Genomic DNA, 26,798 nt, shown 5'->3' on the forward strand with positions numbered 1-26,798 from the left:
TATCAGATTGCTTTTTATCTCTTTACATTTTTTAATGCGACGTTGATATCCTCTGTTCATTAGAGAGTTGCGTGTATATATCCTCACGTGGAGTTCTGAGCTCATAATCGCATGCACCTACCCTCGCAAAGGAAAGGGGAACGAGTGAGAGACAGGTACTAATCAAGTACCTTTTTTCCTCTAGCATTTTTTTCCCTCTCTCACTTTCTGAGACGCCGTCGGTGTGCTCTGGTTGTGATATTTCGTGGCAGTCTGATTCACGGGTAGCGTGGGAAGACCGTAAATGATCGTGGTTTTGTGGTCCCCAGGGATTCCCTTTTTTATTGTTTTGTGATTGTAGGGTTTCTTTTTTATATATATAATATAGGAGTGTGGGACTGCAACTTTTTGTATGTTTAGGTGAGGCTGTGTGTTTTTGGGTTTGTTAATTTTTAAACTTTGCCTTGGCTTTTATTTGTTTTTCTTTTGTAATCCAATATTCTTCTGTTACTTGATAGCGAGTTTTCAATTTTAGAAACCATGCGGTTATTTAGTTTTTATCCATCTTAGGCTTCATAATACACCCGTTTCACCCTGTGATCGATCCCGGGAGAGGACGGAGACATCTGGGACAGATTCCTGGAAATCTGATGCATTTCACCTGACGTTAACTGTAAGTTATATAGCTGGTGGTTAGATGACTATAGAGGGTCGCCACAGATGCTGAGAGAGATTTGACAGGCCTCGGATTGCTCTCTCTCTCTCTCTCTCTCGCAAAAGATTTATATATCATCGTTGATAAAAATATTAATAATATTTTCAAACTGTGTTGTAACCTGAGGATGCTAAATTTTCCTCATTAAATTTTACTAAGCAATCCTAGTTTTAAATACACTTAACGAATGGCATGTAAGCTAATTATATAAATTTATATACATATATGTATATATATATATGTGTGTGTGTGTGTGTATGGTATGTATATATATATATATAAATAAATATATATTTTGTGTGTGTGTGTATGGATTTCGAATGTGTGTATGTAACGTAGTATTTATTCTAGCAGTACAAGACGCTCCTTTTTGACTTTCCACTCTGGGTTATAGATCGAATGCGACTTGTCATTTCGGGTCCCGTGATGTGCAGCCTTCTAAGAACTTTCCATTTCCAGGTGTCAGAAGTGTGATTGGGGGTAAGCTGTGTCGGGTCTCTCGGGTGGTGCCATTTGACCCTAAAGTTTGGAACCAGCCGGGTTAGGAGATGGATGGAGAGAGAGAGGAGAGAGAGAGAGAGAGAGGAGAGAGAGAGAGAGAATTCATAGGTGGATGGAGGGGTGAGAGAAGGGAAAAGGGAGAGAGGAAGCCGCCTAGTTAGGAGAGAGAGAGAGAGAGAGAGAGAGAGAGAGAGAGAGAGAGAGAGAGAGAGAGAGAGATTGGGTTTAGAGATGGATGTGGAGGAAGAAGAGACAGAGTTCGATTTATGAGAGAGAGAGAGGAGAGAGAGAGAGAGAGAGAGAGAGAGAGAGGTGGTTGCAGAGGAAGAAGAGGGAGAGTTCGAGTTATGAGAGGGAGAGAGAGAGAAAGAGAACCAACCAGGTTAGTAGGTGGCTGTAAAGAAAGTGGGAGCAACGAGGATAGATATTGTTGAGAGAGAGAGAGAGAGAGACTGGGGCTTGCCTTTTTGATGGTATTCATTTTGACAGAGTAGTAAATACTGACGCTTATATTTCGTTCTTTTCTTCACCCCCCACCCTTACTGCGACCCACAACAGTCGTTCAACAATTAGGTACCTAACTCACTCCTCATTTCAACAGAGGCACACTGGAATTTTTAGAGAACGCGCCCATCTGCTGATCCGCGTCCCTTTAGAGGTTCGAACACTCAAAGGGGAGAGAGAGAGAGAGAGAGAGAGAGAGAGAGAGACGTGAGATGAGACGATCTTTCTTCTTCGAGAGAGAGAGAGAGAGAGAGAGAGAGAGAGAGAGAGAGAGAGATTGTCCAGAAAATAACAGGAAATGTCTTCTAGGAAATGAGAAACATTGCATTATGTAAAAATATCAAAGTGAAATGCTTAGCTATCCATTGTTATTCAACTTCACAGAGGATTTTTTCCTTTCGCCTTTTTTCCTGCTCCTGTGTTCTTTGTGCCGGAAGAAAGACTTCAACTATTTTACTCTCTCTCTCTCTCTCTCTCTCTCTCTCTCTCTCTCTCTCTCTCTCTCCTCTCTCTCTCTCCTGCTGCTGCTATTGAATTTTAGTGTTGTTTTTATTTGTTGGTGTTTCATGCATGGAAACTGTGTACACTTATGACGGCGCTTCCTGCCAGTTACACATCGTCATAATTCCTTGTGCCTAAAACATTTTCCACAGTTTTAACAAATAGATTTCGTTGTTATATTAATAAAGCCGTTGCAATTTTGAAGAGTTGTATAGAATATTGCAATTACTTCCATTTCCCGAAATTTCATTTCGTGGTTTTTTCCAATCGTCTTGAAATGTAAGTCACTCACTCTGTTGACTACTCGGGCCTCCTTGTAACCCATTCACCAACGTTTGACTTCTTTTTATTTACAAAATATTGCCCAGTGAAGACTTCCCTCTGTATCAGCTGCTGTATTGAACACACCGTGTTTGTGATTGTTTGTACGTCTACATTTGTTGAAATACCCTATTAATAATGGTCTCTTAAGTGTAGGTACGTTTACACAAGCCCTTGTGAGTGTGTAATAGTCTACTGAAAAGTAGCTGTGAATTCTCTCTCTCTCTCTCTCTCTCTCCATTACTAGTTTTCACCGGATGATATGAACTATCTGAATCTGTTTCAGGTTCTTGGGGAAAATCCCATAATACTTGTAAGTGCGTAGGTTCACTCTAGTTTATTTGTTTTGCTCTATGACTAAAATCAGAATAGAAATAAAAAAAGGAAATGACTTTGGTACGAACTTATCTGCCATGTGCGGTTGCACTGACATTCCGGAGGAGTATTTTGCAAATGTTGCGGTCATCATTGATTTTTTTTAATTTTGTCGTTGATACAGAATCATGTTACGCAAGGTTTTCGTCATTTTACAGCCTCTTTCAGTGCGGTTTGACGAAGTGGAAACATGCACGTGAGGCGTTCATTCAGAAAAACGACCTCGATTGTAACAGCTGTCTCGTTTAATGCGCCTGTTTTCACGTGCCCTCCTCCACTCCTTCGCTTCTCGTATCCAGTCCATGGACAGTGGGACGATCAGGTGTGGTGTTTTATGGCTTCATTAGGGTTTGTGATTTCCTTCTTATTTTATTCATTGGGTTTCTTATCCTGTTGAGAGCTGGTGCTGTCAAGTGGTCAAAATAATTTTCATTAGATAGATAGAAGTTAGATTTGCTCCCGGCACAAGATGCTCGAAGCAACTTAAACATTTTGGAAAACAAGCGAAAACATTTGGCCTGTGAGGTATTAATAGTTTGGGCTGACCTTCACCTACACACTACTGTCTTCATCATCCCCCTCATCTTACTCCCCCATTACACCCCCACCCCTGTGCTCACCGGACATTCTTTAATGGTGAGCTGGGCTGATGTCATCCCTTTGTCCTGCCCCACCCCCTTCCTATCCTTTAGTGCCGTGCGTTGGTTAGTCTTGCACCGTACCCATTGTTTTGGACTTCCTCTTGCTCTGCATTGAATGTACATGCTATTCTCAATTACACATACACACACACACACATATATATATATATATATATATATGTGTGTGTGTGTATATATATATGGTACAGCATTAGGATCTCATTTGGAGGGTCTGTTTTTCGATTTTGGCCGGCCAACCTACATGTTGATCAATATTGGATTAAAAGTACTCGAGGCCAGCAACTTCACCTCTTAAGACTTGCAAAGAAAAAAAACTAAAGTGTTTATTTGTCTGTCGTTCTGGATCTCATCGCAACTAGTTTTGGTTGAAGTTTATAACCCAAACTTCTTCTCCTAAGGCTACGGCCCATTACAGTTGACTTCGATTATATATTATATATAATATATTGTATAATATTATATATATATATATATTATTATATATATATATAATCTTAAAAGGGACCTTAACAAACAAACAAACTAATAAGCCACTATATTTCGGTCATTGCAAATCGCCCATCGTCTGAATGGGAAAACAAAAGAAGGGTATTAAGATTCGTTAATCTCTTTATATGGGTCAAATACTGGTTTTGAATTGAACATGTTTAAGGCATTCCAGCGGGATTTTTTTTTAATTTTTTTTTTCCAGAAGATTCCTTGTGTTCTATTATAGATAGGAGATGGATTTTTTTTATAATCTCAGGACCTTTGCTTATAGGCTGGACCTGGGGATTCATTTAGTGGTGGCTACCTGGTGGATTACGTTCCTATTTAAATCCACACAAATATTGCCTCTGTAGCACCTTCTATTTTCCACCGAGGGCCGATGTGTATTGATCGAAGTATAATAGGTTATTAAAGTAACTTTGTTTCTTTTATGGTTTTTTTTACAGGACAAAATTTTAAATATAAGAAAATATCAAAACTGCCAAACATATGGTACACAACATTAGATATATTATATTAATGTATGTAATCTAATCTAATATATCTAATTATATATAAATATATATAATTATATATATATATATATTATTGGTCATGGAACCAGTTTCTTCATGACAATCAGATTCATAAAACATATTAAAAAGAAATAGGGCTGGAATGGACTGATGCAAACTGTAACCAAACCTAAGGGAGTGGGCGTTAAAAACAAGGATAATACTTAAGTACCCTTAACCTAGTTCCATTATACAAATTATGTTACGATATGTAAACATGAGTGACAGGTTTATGAAAGCATACTAAAGAAATAACTTACAGTTTATCACAAGTTATGTAAAATAAACACTAGCATAAGTTTACCACTTAAATTCCTTTTATAGTTCCAAAGCCATCAATTTGACAAAAGAAAATATATTAATCGGCAGCAATATCAATTAGTTTACAATAAACCAGCAGTAATTATAACAAACAAACACTTCAAGTCGACAACAGAAATACAATACAAGTAATGAAAGATGGCATACAGTGGCATAAAAGAAAAGATAGGCCACTCTTCTTGCTCCATTAAACCAACAGACTTACTAGTAAACATGACAAGAGCCATACCAACTTGCTCTTAATCCCAACAAAATACTAGTAAAATACACTGAAGTCTGTAAGAACCACAATCCCAAAATTCCTCGAGGCGGCCGATGTTAAACATCACAATGTTTTCAATGGCGACAGCTTTGGAAGCTTCCACAGAAGATACTTCTTCTGAACAGGGGGCTATGGGTTTAAGCCACCACCTCGTCCTCTCAGGAAACTGGGATTGATGCCCATCCTCAAGCAATCGACAACCTGACTGGCACCGAAAATCCAAATCCATCACCAGGGGGAAGGGGGGAGGCAACCAGGTGAATCCTCCCAACACTGCTGCTACGGTGGTCCTCAATAGAACATTGTCGAAGAATCCCCTGCCGATCTGCCTTTCCAAAACCTGGACTGACTCTTGTCACTCCTAACGTGACATAAGTAAACTAGTCTCCCGACCTAAAAAGAAGAGAGGGGAGTTTAAAAAGAAATTTGAAAACTACGGTTGTTTCAAAAGGTCAAACAACCTGACAATATAAAATATAATAATATATATAATTATATATATATATATATATATATATATATATTGTTTATTAATCATACATACCACACACCACACACATACCTATATTATGGATATAATATATGTATATAATGTATATATATGACCCACATATATATAATGATATAATATATATATTATATAATTTGTATATATATAAAATAAACAATTTTGTGATCGTTGCGCGCTCGTTGTAGTTGTATAACGATCTGCCACTGGCATGTTAATGTATGCTTAATAATAAATTAATAATGCATGCTCCTGTGTGTGTGCGTGTGTGTGTTTATTCCGGAAGGAACTCCAGCATGGCCAATATTGCTCTCCTGATTCAAAGGCTGCTCCTTCCTCGGCCGCTTTGCTTAATCAAGGCGAACCTAGTTGGTATTTATTAACGTTAATTATCCTTAGCTGTATTAAACTAATTAATTCTGAGACTTTTGTCCGAAAACTCTGGCAGGCTAAACGACCCATGATATCATCCTGAAATGTTCAAAGTTCAGCGAATTAATGAACGTGACTTCCCGGACTATCGGTTTTCCTCGGGGCGCTCAGTATGAGGGGTTAGCTTCTGTGACCCTTTGCCGTTCTCGGAGGGCTTGGAATTGGTCCATGTATGTACGTATGTCGCCTGCGCGGTGGGCCTAATTGCGTCATCTTTATTGACTTTGTCTTTGGATGATTGGAATATGTTGTTTTGTATCTTCATTTTTTTGTGCATATAGAGATTGTTTTGCATGATTCACGAACCTTTTTCAAGATTGCTGCATCTATCTTTGGGTTCTCTCGCACGCGCACACATATACACATTAGATTGTACTAGATTTTTCCATTTGTTGGTATTGCATAAGAACTCATTGGAATAAATATTTGCCCAAATATATTTATGAGAAGGCAGTGTGACCTGTTCTATTATTAGTTCCCCAGTGTTGTGTCAAATCCTCTAAGCCTAAATGGAATTAAATGGTTTTTTAATTTTTTATTATACATAGGATATGTTTCAAGTGTTCGCTTTTTTATTTTATGTTTTCCTTACATTTTTTTTTTTTTTTGTTTTTTTTTACAATGATTGGCTTTGCGGAGAGGTGAATCCTACGTTACCTTTTTGGAAGATGAGAACGAGTTTAAGGTTTCTAGTTTGGGAATTTGGTAGGTATTTCCGATTCCCTTATGTAATAAACCTAGTTTTAGTGACTGATAAACTTATCAGGCAGGTTCTTTCCACCTTAGACAAGGCTAGAATTTTCTTTTTGTTTCCTTTTGTTGTGTGGATTGGCTCTGTATCATATCTGGTGTAGGTGTATTCGCTTATGTGGACGCACACACACGCACGCAGAATTTAACTGTCAAAGACAAAAATCAGTTGGTAAACTTGGAAGGTGGCAAAAGGGCAAAGAAACACACATGAAGACCACGATTGAATAAAGGAGGGTTACGTCATCCTTTCTGGCCAAGCTCCAGCACTGCCTGTGGGATCCTGCCATGAGACTCATCGGGTTCTCGGAAATTTTCGTTCGGTGCTCGTTGACTTTTTTGTGTCCCTTAAGAATCGTGTCAGTTTTCTTGTATATTTCAGAAATACGTTATTTTTTTACATACCGAATTTTTTAAACGAGCTACCTCAGTCTATTAACAGTGAATGCTGGTCCAGTTTTTAATGATTGGCATAACTTAGAATTTTCTTCACAGACGTATTGAGCATACTTGTATTTCTTCCACTAGAGAAACATGTTTTCCTTCATGGTTCGTTTGTTCGGAAAGTTTCTTCTTGCTTGAACTTGTTTCGTCTTTACCCATACTCCCCCCCCCCCACCCCCCCCACCCACCCGTCCGTATGCCCTCCTTTTCCCCTTCCTTTTATAAGGAGGATACGTCATGGACTGGTGGTGACAAGTGTATTGTCAAAATTTTTACGCTTCCCTTTGTCTTAGTTGCTTTTTTAGTTCTTTATTAAAATTCAGTCTGAAAACTTTGTTACTTCACTTGTAAATAATATGAAAAATACATGGCGTGAGTTAGTGTCATGCTAGTTGGTTATTTTTAACCAGACACTGTATTAACGAGCCGTCTCAAAATGAATACTGTGATAATTACCCTCCTTCCGACAAAGTCCTCTGTGTGTGGGGTGGTTGTGGGGGGGGGGGGGGGGGGGGGGGTGGGGGGGGGGGGGGGGGGGGGGGGGGAGAATTAAGGTTTAAAGGGGGCGGACTTATTTACTAAAACAATTTCCTGTTCCTTTCTGTCCGTCTTTCTGTCAAGTGTTTCTGTCATGCTTACAATGCCGTTGAACGTCTACACTGTTGAAGGGATTTCAGTCAAACTTGTTCAAGGATAGACCATCATGCGTAAATGCGCATGAGTGGGATCTTTTATTTTTATTTTGTTTTATTTTTTGTCCGTCTGTGTGTGTTTGTGTTTAGTATGAACCGATTTAAGCCACTGTGGAGACATTGCGCGAAAGATTGCAAACGTTTTACTAAGCCCACATAAGTCGTTAGAAAATTATTTGAGTCATCTTTAGCTAGGCTCGCACTGGTGTTTTCGTCAGTTAGGAGTCGGTAATGGGTATGTATTGCTTTAGCAGTATTCTCTGGGTGATTGGTTTTCTTGTTGTATAATGCTTTGACTGGACTAAAAAAGTTGTTTTATCCTTTGGTCGGACATTGTCTGCCGCTTTATGGTCGTTTTTGCTTACTCGTGGCTGCAGAAAAGGTCCGTGGAAGAGCCCAAAGTTACAGGAATAGGGTATTTATGATTTAATCATTAGAGTGAAATTGTAAAAAAATCTATAATGTGCATATTAAACAGTGCAGAAAAATGATTCCTAATAAAATATAGCGTATTTGTTTTAAGTTTCGTTGCCACCTCGTTAAATTAGGAATATAAAGTTTACAGTTTATGCGTGAGGAGAAAATCTTGCACGCGTGACCAGTAAGTTGGAGGTCGGATCACGCCTTGTTAAAATACCATGTAGAGTGGTAAATACAGTGTTATCGCTTCTTGAAATTCTCTCTCTCTCTCTCTCTCTCTCTCTCTCTCTCTCTCTCTCTCTCTCTCTCTCTCTCTCTCTCTCTCTAGCACTGTTTTGTGATGGCGTAGATATTTAGGTAATAATTCACAGCGGATGAAGGTCACTGAAGATTGGTTCTTCATCGTTGACTTCGATCCAAGTACGAGTTTTGTATATTTTTGCTTATTGCACCTTTAGATTTTTATGAGTCATGTTTTATAAAGAGATATCAGCTCTCAAGTTTTGAAGGCACAAGATATAATTATGCGTGGGCGTGGAGGGAACATCGAATAAAATCATCTTTAGACCATGTGAAAATATGAGAATTATTTTTATGTGTTTATTGGGTTTCTTGTACTTGCTCATTATTGAACGATCTATCTATCTATCTATCTATCTATCTATATATATATATATATATATATATATATATATATACATATAGTACTATGTATGTATGTATATGATTGGTATGTATTATGAGGAAGAGATGATTCACATACATTAAGAATAACCGGTGATCTTGGTTGGTATCCCAAATGCATTCGGCTTTTTTGCTTTAGTTTTACCTAAGTAATTTTCTTCCCATTTGAGAGTATTTTCTCAGTAACATATTTTGTTGACCGTATGTGAACGTCGATCAGATAAGATTTGGGTTAGAGAGAGAGAGAGAGAGAGAGAGAGAGAGAGAGAGAGAGAGAGAGAGAGAGAGAGAGAATTTCACGTTTCTCAATATGAAGTTTGACTGGCCGAGATTGTTTGGACTCGGGCAGTTCAACTGAGTTTTTATCTCTCTCTCTCTCTCTCTCTCGCTTGCTTGTGCATAAAGTTGCTTTGTTGATTCATTCTTTTCTTCGCCGTCGACCATTGCAAGCTGGATCCCCATCCTTACCTCTTGAAGATACAAGTTGGCTCTTTCGAGTGTTAATACATAGTCCAGTGACCTGTTTCCCATCAGTCATTGTTGTCTCTGAATAGGCTCTGAAATCTTCGAAGCTCTCCACGCTTTTCCAGGTTATGGAACACCTGGTGATATGTAATTCAAGTACCGCCTTTACGAGATAAGGAAGATGACTGGAAGGCTTAATTATGTTCAGATCTTACTTCATATTACAAAGTCCACTTACGATAATTACTTGTCAATACGAACGTAAATAATATTGCTCTTAAGGTTGGGCCCATTGCCACCTGTTTTCTGGTAGAAAAAGTTAAGGGACACTACTGTTCTTGCGTTACCTTGTTTGGTTACCGGAGATTCCGTCTTGTGTGTAGATACTCTGTTGCGTTGCCTTGATGGTGGTGGTGTTGATTTCATGCTAATTTTCCTAGTTCCTCTCGTTTGGTTATCAACACGGTTTTTATAGCTTTGATCTAATGAGAAATTCAGGTGTTTGGAGCTCATTGCTAATGTAGATAAGCATGTATGAATTCATATATCCATTGGAACGACATATTTATACTATATTTATATACTATGTATATATATATATATATATATGTATATATATATATATGTATATATATATATATATGTATATATATATATATATATATTTATATGTATGTATGTATAGGTACATGTATACACTCGTTATAGAAAATTGTAGAAAAGGGGAATCACTTACGGCTGAAATACAATTACAAACACGACGCACATACAAACTCGCATTCACACATTCCTTGTGCGTAGATGAAATGTAACTAAATCATTTAGAAAACTATTGATTGGAAGTAGTTGCCCCGTCACTGAAATTTAAAACCGGACAAAGAACGAGCCAAAAGTTAATTCTTTAAGTTAACGAGAAATACTTACAAGTGAAGACTTGAGTTTCAGGGTATAGTGATGTTGGATCACTTTCGTAGATTTCAGGGGGATAACAAACTACTGAAATTTCTCTCTCTCTCTCTCTCTGAGATATGACAGGGGTTTCTCGGGTTAATAAGTTAAATTTTGAGAAGTTTTTTAGAAATGTGAGTCCTTCTTCGACACTGCGTGTATTTGTAATTATAACACGTATATGATGCATATATATATATATATATATATATATATATATATATATATATATATATATGTATGTATGTATGTATGTATGTATGTATGTATGTATGTATGTATGTATATATACCACAGTAAACTGATAAGCAGAAATCTAAGCGCTTTCGTCTTTACTAAGACATTGTGATTTTTTAAGCATATATATGTATGTATATTTATTCATGGTAGTGTAGTAAACACTGACGATTAGGAAAGAGAGAGAGAGAGAGAGAGAGAGAGAGAGAGAGAGAGAGAGAGAGAGAGAGAGAGAGAGAGAGAGAGAGAGGAACAAATTTTGGCCGTATACAATTAAAGAATGGCTTCATCGGACGTCAAGCTCTTCTCATATATGAGCTCACTTGTTCAGTTCTTATAAATGTGATCATAAAAATATTATTTTGGTGTTTTAATGCAACTTTATGAGATTCATTAAAGCTATAACTCATCAAAATGCGTTACCAAATGAAATAAAGTATAATACCATTAACGTTAACAAATAAAGTTCATTACCATCAGCAAGTAATTGAGAGGCATACGACCATCCGTTTTGACCTGGTTGCTGTGGGTCTCGTTTGCTTTATCCGGCCTGGAGATGCCTTTTATCTCTCTGCCCATTGCATAATATTAGGAAACTGTATGGTCATTGAATTTTTATTCAGCACAAAAACATTATTGAGAGCCAAGTGATAATTTGGACCTCACTTTTCTGCTGTTCTTTTAATAAATTGATTTACCCTTAGCATTCCCGTATTTCCTTTTCATGTTAAGGTATCTGAGCTGAATTTTACTAACAGCTGGCTATACAGTTTCATTAATGTTTGTGCCTAATGTATTCGTGTAATGGCGACGTGCTTTTGCTTACACTGTTTATAATATAAATGTGCATAGAAGTATAAATCTGTCTTTGTAAAAATTGATAAAAAAAAAAAATCTTTTCCGTTGTGCGTTCCGAGAGGTTTTTTTCTTTTTTTCTTTTTTCTTTTTAGGGAATGGTCATCAGAAAGTGAATTCGCTTTTATTCAGTTTGAATGAATGTCTAACCTTTCTAACAGTTTCCTTTCATTGAATTTGTTGGAATATCCAATGTGAAAAAAGTAAAGCTACGTCGTATTTAATGTGAAAGAATTTCCTTTTACTTAATATGAGGAAATAACCAACCCATTAGAAGGTGAATTTGCTTTTACTTGATCAGAGAGAATAGCCATCACGTTACAGAGAAGAAAGTGAATTTGTTCTAATTTGATTTGAGGAATGTCCGTGGTATGGAAAAGTGAGTTTGTTCGAAAGCATTTGTAAAGTAAATTTACCTGTGAATTGAAAACAAACTTCCCTTCAGTCGGAGAGTGAATTTGCAGTTTGGCGCTAAACGAATACAAAGCGCACCACCGGGATAATTGCTTTAGAATTTCGATAAATCTAATAAGGCTTCCTTTTGCCGGCTACGCGATAGGCATTTAAATTTTATTGCCGAATGGCTGGCGACGAAGTAATTAGTTGTCAGCGTGAACGGTAACACCTATCGGTTATTGGCCGTAATCAGTCAACCGTTGTCCTGGAAATGACTGGGCTGCGGCCAGTTGTTGGGTCCTGTTGGGTGCTGCTCGCCATTGTTTTCTCTTTCATACGATATAACCAGAGCCATGTTATTTCCAGCACAAAAAAATGGTCGAGCAAGATGCGTAGAGATTGTTGATGGTGATTGACACCATGAAGGTGAGACGAGGGAAATGACAACAGGAATAGATGGCAGATGGCAGGGGAAAGTTATTATTCTCCGTAAAGGATTTTTTCAGTTCTTTAAATCAGTTGTCATTTAAATTGCAATGTGGAAATGTTATTTCCTGCCCAGGCAAAATTAATCTCGTCTTTTTATCTTCGTTACTGATATGTAAATTGGTAAGTGCTTCGTACTATTTTTATATAAATAAGACCTAACCTATATTTTTCCTTTCCCTTTCCATGAAAATTTGACTAAGCCTGATGGATATTTTGAAAGAGAAAGAGAGAGGAGAGGGATTAGCGAAACTGGCCCTCTCTCTCCCTCTCTCCCTCCCTCCTCCCCCATCCGTCAGAGCAGTGGAGCGGCCGGTTGTTAGATCCAGTTTACAATGGCAAATAACGCCTCTATGCAAATGATTATGGAGTCTATGTAAATTTCCATTGGAAAACATATCACTTTAGGAGTCCTCCGATTAACTGAGTTTATATTACCATTGTTTTGTCGCGCAGAAACGTTCTGAAGGTATTACCATTTGCATAAATTTGCATGCATTATATCCATTGGCCGTAATCATTATTATTATTATTATTATTATTATTATTATTATTATTATTATTATTATTATTATTATTTTAGTGCTGGGTATATTGTTTATATGATTCTTCAGCGGAAATGAATGTGATATAAACGGTTCATAAAGGTGAAATATTGTAGAGGGCGCCTGGGTCTAACTGGGAAGTGTGGTTTCATACAGTGTGCCATTTTTCATTTCGTAATGGGAGTTCCCTTAATGCCCTGATTTATGTTGGGGAAAGTGTAACTCTAAATAGCAGAGTGAAAGAACGGTTTTATAAAGATTTCTAAGGCTTTAGAGAAAAATGGGAGCTTTTCTATGAAGAAATACTGTGTGGAGTTTATTTGCTTTCAAAGGCATTTTCAAGCTTTTCGTGCTATGAGTGCCTGACCATCTGACTCTATTGTTTAGTCACCCCTAACATGGGACTCTCCTTTCCATTTTCTATGCGGATCAACTGTCGGACGCTCCTTTTCAGTAAACATTATGCACCATGGATGCTTCGTTAGCTTTTTTTTGTTTGAGTTTTTCTATGCATAACTTTAGAACAAGTAGAAATAGTTACTTCACTATGCTCCAGCAGAAGCAGCGAAGGAAATACTATCTCTCAATGGGTATTTAAGTTAAATTAAAAAAAGGGCCCATTTATTTCGAAGGGCATATTAGTTAAGTGAATAAAAAGGGGACCCAAGTTAGAATAACAGTTGGAAAATTCTGGTGCTAATTCCTCGGTAGAGGCAGCAGCTCCCGGATCAAAATGTACCCTTGTTCGCATTTGCATAAAGCTAATTCAGTTACTTTCCGATGCTCATGCAAAAGAAATGAAATCTCTCTCTCTCTCTCTCTCTCTCTCTCTCTCTCTCTCTCTCTCTCTCTCTCTCTCTCTCTCTCTCTTCCCCCCACCCACCCCCTCTCTTTGTGCATGGAGTTGTTTTAGATCAGATGGCACACACTCGGTGTGTCGAATCTCATGCAATATTGGGATGGATGTGATGGGCGTATTGCATTTAATCGGATTTATTATGGCTGTCAATTTGATGCTGCAACGCTGGAGATAGAAAGAGAGAGAGAGAGAGATTCTTTTGTTTTCCGTCACATATTACATCGTCGTTTGTTTCCTTGTTCATCTTCTGCATTCTTTGCGTTGGATATTTTTTGACGTGCCGGTAACTTGATCGATTCTGTGTGTGTGTACTTTTTTTTCTTTCTAGAAAGTTACCAGCGTATCCCATTATTTCTCGTTGCAATGCCGTGTTCGTACCCTCAGCGTTTTGTTCCCAGTGTGCGGGCACCGTCCATTGCCCGTCTCTTTATTGAAAATTATTTGTTACTTAGATTTAATTTGGTCGGACCATGCCCTCCGACCGGCACGGATAGAACACCACGTACCGTGGTCGTTAGTCTGGTATTAATATGTGCGTGTGTTTGTGTACAGCGTGCATAGGTTGATAGGTTGGACAGTCGAGGGGCGTAGTTATTGTTTGTAGTGTCTATTATTTTCTCATGGTTACTGTGAATTCTTCTTGTACCAGTCTTCATAAGCTGAATCTCTCTCTCTCTCTCTCTCAGCGTTGTTGTCTGTTTGAATATTCCAGGAATCTAATGTTTTATTTATGGGAAGAAACCAATGTTAAAGCATGGCATTGGCAAATAACACACACATCATGCTCTCATGCACGGTCACATGAATTATAATGGGAACACAAATAGTCTGACAAAGCTGAACAAATATTATTCATGTATATAATCCTTTTATCTTTTTTTTTACCATGATTATTAACTTCCCTTTTCTTCCCGTGAATTTGGGTGATAAGAATGTAAAAGAGTTTTAGGTACAAAAATTAACAACTTATAATCATGATGTATAATAAAATCTCCGTGTCTGAATACTGCGTTTGGTTTAGACTCGATACAGTGCCTACGGACTCAGAGGATACACCAGATACAGTACTACTGAGTTGGAGGGCACAGCCAGGTACAGTGCCGTTGAACTTGAAGGCACATTTTATCGAGTACCGTAGACTTTGAAAGCGACGGATACAGGGCCGTGAAATCGAAGGTACTCTTCCTGGTAACAATGCTGCAGAAATCGAAGATACTTTGAATCGGTAGCATACGCGTCGGACTTGCATCCTCAGACAACAAGGACATAAAAGACAATTATGTGATATATCACCCGATATTTTGATAGCCTATCGCGTTCATTATCGCAGCAAATATATGGACCAAACGCATCGTTGTATGGAGAAAACATATATTTTTATTAGCCTCTCAGGAAACACGGTCAGATAATATTTAAATCATGATGATAATCATCCTAATAACACGATGGTACGTAGAACTATTAGGCAAAAAAAAAAGTAATTTTCAACGTCTTTAGGTAAAGCACAGTACACCACATCCTGAGAGATATAAATCATTGAGGATTAGGGGCTGGCAGGTCAATGCCCGCTTCTACCCCAAACTTGAAGAAAACTAGAAAAGTTAATGAAAGGAGGAAGGGTGGAATTAACCAGGAAGGAAACGATAAAAACCTTTCAAGTTTCTGATGAGAGATGAAAAATGACGAAAATAAGAGAAAACCGAAGAAGGAAGAAAATGCCAATTCTTGACAGTGGAGGCAAAGCAACAGTTACTAAGCCATGTAATCCAGGGATTACTATTGTCCACCCAGTAAATGTGGGAAACAGTTTCTGGAGACACGATTAGAACCACATTCATTCCATTATTGTTATTCCTTAACTACATGGTAAGTTTTCATCTGAAGAAAATGTGCACCACAGCATAATACCTGTAACCGATAAGCGGATTCATAGAGCGTTTTCCAGGTTTCTAGAAATGAAGAACTTGCAACAGATATATTAGACTTCGGCTATGCTGTGCTGATATATATGTGGGTGTTCTTAAAAACTGTTTCCGTGAATAAAAAAAAAGTTATGGTCCCTTAAATGGTGTTAGAATGCAAGCACTTTGTGGCCAAGAACAAAAGAAATGATAAATTCTCACTGGAATGATCTTGTGATAGGGATTAAGATTCGGAACGGATTAAGGAGTTTTCTCATCTCAAAATCTGTGAACATCGATGTCAACAAATGTTGACGTAATGATGGCGTCTTGAACATGGTGTGAGAACCCTTTTGATTTGTTGGAAAGCAGCACATTCGATCACTTCTTCTGTCATTAATCTTAACAGCGTTACGAATTCTCAGTAACGTCAGAAACCGCGAGTCACCTTTCGTTTATTTTCTATAATCTTGGTAGCGATCTTGAATGCCTTCCATAAAGTGCTTCTTTTTTGTGTGTGTGCGGGGGGGGGGGGGGGGGGGGGGGTTTTGGAGGGGGGGGGGGGGGTTAAGCGTTCAACGTCTTTGGGGGACTCACTCTAATCTAGCCGTAGCTATACTTGGCATCTCAATGATATTACTCTCAGTGTGCCCCTGGGAGACATTACCGGAATCGTGTACTTGTTCCTAGAGCTCAGAATAAGCGCCAGCTAAATTTCTCTTAGTGAGTTTTGCCTCTGATGCTGGGCCCCTCTCGGTAGGATGAAGGGGTTGTGGGGTGGGGGGGACAGGGCTTCCTTTCAATGACTGCGGACTTCTGCATCTCTTACATTTCCTTTTAATACAGTTTGGGAGGGTAATCTGGAAAGGAAGTAGACCCAGTTAAAGTTTAAATAAGCTGATTGTTAAAGTACAGCGTCCTAAAGATTATTGAGTTTTGTAATGTGAACAAAATGCGCTCAGAAATATTTTCACGTTCATTCATTTATCCTTAAACCAAATGATGACGGTGAGGATTGTCGTATCACTTTCGCTGTCACCGTTGTACTTCCCTCTGTCGTGAATAAATGTCTGGCGGAAACATTTCGTTTATTTTAATTTTTAATTTTGCAGGCGAGTGCCGGTGAAAACAGTTATAACCAAAACGAATTAATGCACAGCGTGGAGATAAACGTTGACTGACATATTGTAGGCTTGAGTCGAGGGTCACAGTGCAAATCTGGCTGGCTTGGAATGGCCGCATTCCAGGTTATATTGCTCATTACATTCCAAATTCCAGGTAGCATTGCCGGAGCTTAAGTGTCATTACCTTTGTGAGGGTAAAGAGAAACAGGCTTTTGAAAAGGCGTAAAAGCACCGCCCAAAGAATTATTTTAGAGTTAGTGTGGTTCCGAAATAGCGTGGATTTTGTAGAGTGGCCCATAAACCCTTGAGAATTCGCAACGCCGCCTGGTGAGACCCCGGTTAGGGGGCGACCGAGGTTTTTGGGGGTTATTTATAGTGAAGGACACTTTCGTAGGTGCGATATAGGCGGTTTACATTCTGTATTGGTGATTGTTATCATTTTTGTGCGTGTGTAGTTTTTTAGGTTTGGGGAGAGGGGTTGTTTGGAAGGGAAAAATTTTTGGTTGTTTTTGCTAGTTTTTTAATAAGTTTGAAAAGCGGCCACGTAGTAGCTGTATTACCATGCGATGTACACATAACTGCTGTGCAGTTTTGTGAAAACTTTGCATTTTGGAGGCCTCCCCCACATGGCCGCCTTTAGGGAACTTGCGTTTGATTGTTGCTAGAATGCATCAGTGCAAACGGCGATATGCTGAAATGTCTGGCTAATGTTTAACCGTTTCGAGCGGTTGAATGCAGATTACACATAATTGTTTGTATGCTAATGACGGGAATTAACTGTTTATACTTTAATTTTGAGCAGATAAGAGGTTTAATTTACACTAGGAGGTTATGCGTTATTTATTCCTATGTTTGTTATTGTATTTTTTCATTATTGTTGTGTGTTCCGTTGACTGTTCTTAAGTTCTTATTAAACGGAGATTTGTTAAAAGATTTTGGAAATAATACAAACAAACAAGTACATTCAAACAGAAGTCGAAGTAATACAAACAAATGAACACAAACACATTCAAACAAAAGTCGAAGTAATACAAACAAATAAACAAACACATTCAAACAAAAGTCTCACAAACTTTGTGGTGCAATAACGCTGTATTCTTTCTTTCCCCTTCACAGAATTGCTACGAGATGGACCGGTACCTGAAGGATGAGCCGCGAGTGAAGGGCGGCGGCCGCAAGCTGGGTGGGTGCGAAACGGACGCCCCTTGGTCCGCCTACTACGAGGAGTACACCCACGATGGCTCTTCATCACCAGTACGACTTTTCACTAAACTCGGCCGCCCCATCAAGGGGGCGAGAGCCTCTCGCTTCCTGGTGAAGGTCAAGTCCGAGACACTGAGCGCCGAGCTCAACATCAAGAGGGAGCCCTTCGACCCCGACACCTGCTTCAAGGACGAGCCCCTAGACGATAGCATTAGCGTCAAGGAAGAGCCCCTGGAGGATCTGGACGACCCCTTGAGTCAGGACGACCTGTGCGGCTCCGAGAGATCTTTAGACTCGGTGTCTGTGTCGTCGTCGTCCTCCTCCGCCTCCTCCCTGGCTTCCTTGGAAGGCGACCTCGACACCTCTGTCAGCGCGGGCGGCCAGAGCCCCACGCGCGGTCGGTCGCTCATCTCATGGGCGTCCTCTGAGGACATGGTGACAGACACCCGACTGGAGGCCGGAGGGCGTCGAGGGTCCGGTTCCCCCTTCTACGCGGCGACGAAACTGCTGACGGCCAAATCGGCGCCCAACATCGCTACCTTGACGCCGCCCTCGTCCCCCGAGACCTCCCCCGTCACCCACACACACACGCTCCTCAAAGTTCACGCCCGATCACAAGTGCCAAAGTTCATCTCTTTCGCCACCAGCTTACCCTTAAAAAGTAGCAACAATAGCAGTAGCTTGAGTATGGGCGTGCGGGGGGCCATGAGCGTGGGTGTGCACCACCCACGCACGGCGGACACCTCCCCAGATGCCAAGCGGCGGGTGCACAAGTGCCTCTTCCCTGGCTGCAAGAAAGTATATACAAAGTCCTCGCACCTCAAGGCACACCAACGTACACACACAGGTTAGTGCAATACTGACTTTTTCTCTCTCTCGTTGCGAAGTGTCAATGACACTTCTTCCAGTAAGGGTCAGTTCCTTCCTGCCAGTGTCGCCTGTCAGAATTGGTTGCATTTCTTTTATTCCCTTTATTCGTAGCTCAGTAAGATTATACTTCTTTGCTTTCTTAGGTGAATAGAAAATAGTGACTTTTCAATATTTTTTTTTTCAAAGACAGAAGTTATGACTTGTGCTTGCAAAGTAGGTCGTCGTTGCTCAAATGGGCTTGTATAATGTTGTCATCATGGCCCAAAAAGATTTGATATTCCGCACCTGTCTGGGGCGCATAAGGACACTCCATTGTTTTTACAACTCTCCCACCCCCTTCCCTTGCTCTCCCAAGTAGAAGTATTTTGAGTAAAAAAATGTGTTAAGTGCGTAACCATCAAGGAAACTCCTTCATTCAATAAATTGACTGACCCTCTTACTTTCGATGTGAAGAAAAATAAGTGTTCAGATGAGGACTTTCATACGATTTCAAGTGTGTCGTGCACTTATGTTGATTAATGAACTGTTTCACATGCTTCCGTCCGCAATCAAATTAATGATCATATTTCAGTCAAACACCATTTGTGGCCATTGATTGAAAGTAATGGGGCATGTTTTAGATTTTGATAATTGAAAGGTAAGATTCTTAATATATAATTCATTTTTACTTGTCATGTTAGTCGCGTCTCGTAATTCTAAGTGAAGTTTTATTTAGGATTTTTTTTTCACATAGGATTATTTGCATTGGCCTCTGCTGTGCCAATATCGTTTCTCGTAGTCAGTCAACCCCCATTCATGCGTCACTAAGTTATAAAACTGGTCATAGCCAGAAAGTGTAAAATCACATTGATGACCTCTTATAAGGAAAGGGCCAATACATGAATGACAGGGCATGATCAGCGAACGTAGAACAGACAGTATAGTTTTGTAGTTTGAAAGCTGTTATCTTCTCATCTGGATAAGGGCTATAAATACAGTTTTTCGTTAAAATTTTATTTTTTTACGATACGAGGATCCCCGTAAGCTTTGTACAAGAGATAAGGAAGTAATTTTATTTATTTATTTTTTGTTTTAAGGTTTTTTTTCGACATTATTTTAATCGACTAGAGTACAAAAAGAAAATGACGTGACAAAGTATTACAGTTATAACTTTAGAGGAAATGAAATTGATGGGTAGCCATTTTTTCCTATTATACTATTAACCCCCCCTCCCCCCCACACACACCCTCGTCATAACTCCTGCATTACCTCTTCCTTTTCCGAATTTAGTTTTCCTCCTCCAAACCTGCGCTTACTTACAAACACTCGAGCTTGCAGGAACTTCGTCCTAACTACCATTTCTCCTTCACATTTTGAAAGGCCTCTCTCTCTCTCTCTCTCTCTCTCTCTCTCTCTCTCTTCCCACCCCCGCCCTTCCCCCGCCCCCAACCCCCCTGCTAGGTTTTGTGAGTGTCTCTCCTCTCTCTCTCTCTCTCTCTCTCTTTTCCCAAGCTGGTCTGGTGATTGATTCCCACCAGCGCAGACATAATCATCTTGTTCGCCTTCGTTAATTACGAGCGCAAAGCAGCTGCCAGATGCGTTCCTCCTCGTCAGTCGCTGAAGCTTCGTGGTGGAGTGGTCGGTGCTTCTGCTGCTACCCCCACCCCCCCTTCCCTCCATACCCCTCCCTTGTCTTCCCCCTCCCCTTTCCCCTCGTTCCTCCTCTGCAGGAATCTTGCTGCCATCATCACCATCGTCATTGTCGTCGTCATGGTCGTCATTATCATAATTATATCCCTTCTTTACTTTCATTCTTCTTCTCCATTTTCCATTTCATCTTGGTTTTATCGATATTGTTGCCAGTGGTATGAGCTTGATATCGGCTGTTTTAGTTACAGTATTGTGCTCACTATTATGATACATTAAAAGGCAGATTTCATTCGTTACCAATTATAGTGTACACTCCACTTCACTTCACGTTATAATCTTAGTTTTACTTTATATTGTATTTCTATGGGATAGCAGTGACATCGTTCCCACGATTTAGAATTCTTAAATATACACAAATGACCAATTCTTGTTAAACAAGGAAGACCCTGAATTGCATTAAACAAGGAAGACCCTGAATTGCATTATAAAAAAAATGCCTCGCTGTGCTTGCGTGGGGCGGAATGCCGTGGCCTTCTTCACCCAAAGAATTTCGTCTCTTGTGAATATTGAGTAGATCCGGAAAACTGGAATGCCAGACAAATTCACATTTGGACGAGTGGATATAGCAGAGAAATTCCCATTCACTTTATCGGGGACCCGAACAAATGTTTATTCCAGCAGCGGGATCTCTTTAAAATATGACTGTATTGGAGCCACAAGGAAATATGCAATGGCGATATTTCAAGGCAATCATATTTACGGCACTGGATACATATGGTATTTTCGACTCTTCGGAAATTTAGGGCCAAGAAGAGAATCGCTCCGATGTCATTATTTAAACGCAATTGTTATCAAGGTGTCCCTTATTCAACCGTGCAAGAAATAAAGGAGCAGTGATCGGAACAACAGTTACATCTTATCTAGGCTAGTGATCAAATAATTTAGTTTTGGATTGGGCTCATACATGTGAGACGAAATTAATTATTGGATATTATATTCTTCATTAGTATGTCCAGCAGAATAACTCGTGAAATGTAAATATTGTTTCAGATGCTTTCGTTAGGCCTGTATCCTATCTCCTTCTGGTGTGTATGTATATGTATATATGTATATATATATAGATAGATATACATACATACATTCATACATAGATAAATATATATTCCATAACATTTCTTACTAGGATGTGTTACTTCACTTTTTGCATCTTCCGGCCTTCATCAATGAGAGAATTGAAAATATTCATGAGAGTATCTCATGAATATTTTCACCTCTTAAGGGGGGGGGGATTGGGGGGGGGGAAAAAGGGTACCGTCGTTCATGACCTGGGCTGGTGATGTTTTTTTTTTTTTTGACAGGACAGTGGGGTCTAGTTTTCTATCTCTCCAACATAGCACACTCGTCCAACAGCCTGGTTAAAAAAAGAAAAATCACTGCCTAAGAAAACTGGGCTGTCCCTCCCAGTTCGGTTCTAGATTCGAAAACAGGTCGTCCAGTTGTAAACTAGATGCTCTACCAAATTAATTTGGTTCAGAATAAGAGAGTAAATTCCGCACATTTTCAGGATTGTACCTTGCTTTGGAGTATCGTTTATTTAAGTGACAATTCTGTCATTCAACTCATGTAAATTATGTATGCTATGTTATCATAATGCAAATCTCAGTAGCAAAACATACTTAGGTCTGAAACTAAAAATCGTTACCTTTACTCTATATAGTCCTTCAAATAACCTCTCTGTTACACGCATCTGCCGTCCTTGTCTTTCTTCGGTTATTGTTTTCCAATTCGCAGAGAACTATTTAGATCTTTCGTTAAAGTAGTTTTCTTGCTTTTATTTGAAGTTTCCTTAGTGAGAAGCTCCCACAGTTACCCATTATAAATTCGTCTTCAAGCTTTTATTAAGAGTTCCAAGTCTGAGAATTCGATTTTATGCTCCCACTCAGCTCCTATTTTTTGTTATTATCTCAGTCCTGAAGGTCACAAAGTTCCAATGAGATTCTCCTTGAAGTCAGACTGAAAATTCGTTTTGGGTTTTCAGATAGGTCAAGTCCAAATAGATTTAGGTCTCCCTAATTTTAAAATAAACTTAAGTCTTCCCCTTGCAGTCGTTGGTCATGTCTCTGTTGCCCTACGTTCGGGAAATCTAGTCGGGGTTTCCCTTTATTTATTTTTTTTTTTTTGCTTTTGTTATCGTGCTGTTATTATAGTAGTTAAGATTAGCCCTTGAATTCGTTGTCTTGTTCCTTTCGCTCATATCCACGGGGGAACCCTGAATGAGTTCGTCTTAACTGGGTTGTTCATGGAGTAGTCGTCTTGCTTGTATTATGACCCCTCTTCAGGTCGTTGCCTTGGCTCCTGGTTGTCTTCAAGTTTGCAAACTAATTAGATTGTCGCAAACCTTCGTCTTGCTTCTGTGAAAATCCCCTCCACTGGAAAAATCTAATTAGGGCCTCCTTAGAAGTCGTAGTCGTCGTGTTTCTATTTTAGTCTCCTGCGTTGAAAAACTCTAATTAGGTCTTCCCTGGAAGCGTCATCTTGCTTAAATTATAGTCTTCCCAGTCGGAGAAGTCTAATTAGGTCTTCTGGCGGAGTCGTCGTCTTGCTTTTTAAAGTAGTGCTGGTCTCCTTCTTTCTCCGGAAGGGGTTTCCTTCTTCAGCCGAGAACCTGGAATGGAGGAAACATGAGTTGTGGCGGACGCAAAGCTAACGGCCTGGAAAATTAGTCTGCTTGTCAGGGGGTCTTGACGTTGCTTCCAATTCAGACCTTCCCCCCCACCCCCGTCGCCGTCTGGCTTTTTTCTTTGAGTTCAATATTGCGAGTAGCTCAGAGACCTTCATTGTGTTAATATAAAAAAAAAGGAGTTGTTTTCTTTATCCCGGATTTGATAATGCTTTGGAGAAAGAGAGGGAGCTTATACCATAGCCAAGGAAATTTCTTTTAAGGGTTTGTTATACATTCAGCAGTGGTATAATATTCATGCATTTCTATCAAGATGGAGCGAGTAAAAGAGTTTCAAACTGATCTCCTGCAAATTAATGACCATGGTCTTGTGGATGACCTATAAAAACGTAGAGCTAAGTAGTTTCCTTCCCGAGCATCACAGGAAAAAAAAAATAGCTTGTTTTTACTCCATTATGTAGTTGGCCAAAAACGCTTTCATTAAAGGTAGCCACTCGCAGGATGCTATCGAGGGTGATACCGTTTCTACACGCTGTATCTATCTCTGCATTAATTAAGGCACGAAGAGAGGAGTAGCTGATGTAGGGACTATTATCGTAAGAAGTGTCTTTCATGGCCCTTCTCTCCTCCCACTTGTTCCTCTCCCTCCTCCCCTCCTCTTTCTGCTCCTGTTCTTCCCTGCTCCCCCTTAAATGATTATGCCATTGCAAGGAGTTATAGACTTTGAAGACTTGCGATATTACGCTGGAGTCTTCTCTCCCAACTTGGTCCATTACGATATTTAGAGCAGTGCTATGTACTTCCCCCCCTCCCCATTCTTCTTCCCCCCTCCCCCCCATCCTACTCCTCTTCGTTCTCCAGCCTTACTTCTTCCTCCTTCAGCTTTTAAACGAGAATTAATTTGTTTTTTCCTGCAGGCCCCAGATTAATATGGGACACAGTTGGCCGCTAATTAGCGTAGCCGTGTGCTTGTTTAGTTAAGCTTTGCAAATGTATTCAGATCCAGTGGTTCCTTTTATGGGGAACTTTATCTCACTCTTAGCAAAAGTAAATATTCTGTTATTTTACTATGTAGGTATCATTATTACTAGGAGTTATATGATTGTTTTAAAAACAATAATGCCTTAGTAATTTAATACTCTTAGGGACAATGATGTAGTTATTTTATTGGTGTTATTTTAATCTTGGTTGTTGATATGACTGCTGCTGTTGATATCCTTTCAGTTGCTTTCTTTGGCTCCAGCCACCTTCACGTTCTTGCGAACCCATCGCTGAATTCTGCTAGCGACCGAAATACATATTTAAAACTTTTAGTGTAAAATGAATAGTGACTTTTCAGTTATAAAATCTTATCCGGATTTCATTATGACGTCGTTTGATTGTACACAAGAATTGAATTGAAAATAGAATTTAGGCCAAAGGCCAAGCACTCGGACCGATGAGGTCATTCAGTGAAATTGTAACAGAAGGAAAACCTCGCAGTTGCACTATGAATCAATTGTTACGTATAAAAGGTATGAAAGGGGTTGCAAAGAACCTCAAGTAATGCCTGCAGTGCACCACATGAGGTGCACTGGCGGCACTACCTCCCTACGGGGGCTTTTACCCTAGGCATAAGGACATAGTAGGTTGTATTGTAAGTTGGTTCCTTCTCTTTTCCTAGTACAGTGAAGAATGTTGAGCTGACTCACAACTGCTTTTTGTTTGTTTCATGTTCTTCATCTTCCGTATTTAGTGTCGTTGATTTTTCTAAGGTTAAGTCATAATTCCACTGGAAATGTCGGATGAAAACGTACCGAAAAATAACGTGAAATTAAAAATCCCGTGCACCATCAACTGCAGAGGAAAGTAAGCATAACTTATAGAAAATATAATAAAAATTACAATAAAGAGTTGTCATTTTAGAAATAAAAAAGATACTGTATAAATTTAATGCCGGAAGAGACTGTTATAGTCTTTAATTCTACGTGCATAAAAAAGGGACTACTTCATGAATGTTATGGATAAAATGCTTGTCGTCCAAAAGTTATTAATATTATTCTTATATTATTATTATTACCATTCCGAATAACACACATCAAACGGTATATTAGAAGACGAGGTCTCATAGCCGTACCTTCTTGATCTTGGGGAGAAAGCTGAGGAGATAGGCCATCCATTACCTCAAATCCTGTCGCTGCCTCTTCCATCTAAAACCCAAACCTATTGATGATACGAAGCTCGACGTCTAAACCCTTCATCCCTTTCCCTCCCATCCATTTCTCCATCCTTCCTCCTCCTCCTCCTCCTCCTCCTCCTCCTATCTCCTTTCTGGCCCCTTCCTGTTCCACTCTGCCGTTGTTGTACGTATTAGGGTAACATAAAAAATTTCCAGTGATTGATTTAAAGTGATAAACAGATTTGGAATTTCGAATTTTATGGCGAAGGAAAAATTCTTCTCATGACATTGCTATGATTGTTTCCCTATTGCAATGCTGTTTCTTTTTTTTTTTTAGTGATCGTGTGAATACGGTCTAATGTGGAAGAACAACGGCCAACCGCAATGAATTCTCAACATCTCGATTCCGTAAGATATATTGTGCTGGCGTGTGTTTGTGTGTTTTCCACAGAAAACCGTGAAATATGAATTTGGGAATGCTCTCATGTACTCATCGGCATCGCCATCTCTTGACGGAGCAGACGTCTTCCAGAATAGGCGTCGAATTAATTTGGAACTTGCGGGTGTCATTAGCGCATTTCATAGAGGCTTTTATTGGGAGTTCGTTCCGACGTCCCAAGCCTCTGATTTGAACAAGTCAAAGAAAAAACGACGTCCACTTAAAAATGAACAGATGTTAGGATGAGTTTGGGTATGACAGGTGAAAGGGGTCCAACCCAGCGGGCCATTCCGAATATTAATTGAAGTTGTCTAATTGTGGCTCAGTAGAACGATCGTGGCTCCGTTCGGATGTCGGGTTCTGTCTCTGTTCAACTCCGCTCACGAAATGCCGTCCGTGTTTGCCTTCAAGAAAATGGGGTGGTTTCGTGCGGGAAAAGTGGAGTGGTGTCGAGTTTTTAATGCCAGGCTTTTATGCCTTTTATTCCTCTCGTTATTCAGGTGTTAATTTAATATTCCTACTTTATTCATCGTTATTTATCTTGGTATCCTGAGACACGTAAGTGCAGTTTAATTGCTTTTCCTCTGATGAACCCTGAGTCCCTCCAGAAATACTGAGAATTTTCATGTCAAGGCTTATAGCTCTTTCACCTTTAGACCTCTTTTCAAGATGAACTCCCTTTAGACATCTCATCAAGATCATTTTAACAAGAGCCCAATAAACTCCCTCCTCCCCTCCTCCTCCCCCTTCCCCTCCCCTCATTTCTCCAGCGTTAAATGTATTGTACCTCGGCATCTGTGCAAGGATATTTGCACCGCACCGATTACGCCTTAGGGAGCTGCCGAAGCCTGCTGATATTATTACCCCGAGGTTTGCATAAGACTTTTAG

The 26,798-nt window shown here is 39.6% G+C and overlaps 1 protein-coding gene across 3 annotated transcripts in view; it reads left to right on the plus strand.

Moving 5' to 3' along the window:
• The window catches only part of LOC135223590 (Krueppel-like factor luna), a 402,867-nt gene that overhangs the window by 337,286 nt on the left and 38,783 nt on the right, over positions 1 to 26,798 (plus strand). For all 3 annotated transcript variants that reach the window (XM_064262133.1, XM_064262136.1, XM_064262134.1), the window contains one exon: positions 18,047 to 18,980. In XM_064262133.1, the coding sequence (XP_064118203.1) occupies positions 18,047 to 18,980 (934 nt within the window). The remainder of the gene's footprint in view (positions 1 to 18,046; positions 18,981 to 26,798) is intronic.

Source organism: Macrobrachium nipponense, chromosome 10 (assembly GCF_015104395.2).
Source record: "Macrobrachium nipponense isolate FS-2020 chromosome 10, ASM1510439v2, whole genome shotgun sequence".
Taxonomy (NCBI): domain Eukaryota; kingdom Metazoa; phylum Arthropoda; class Malacostraca; order Decapoda; family Palaemonidae; genus Macrobrachium; species Macrobrachium nipponense.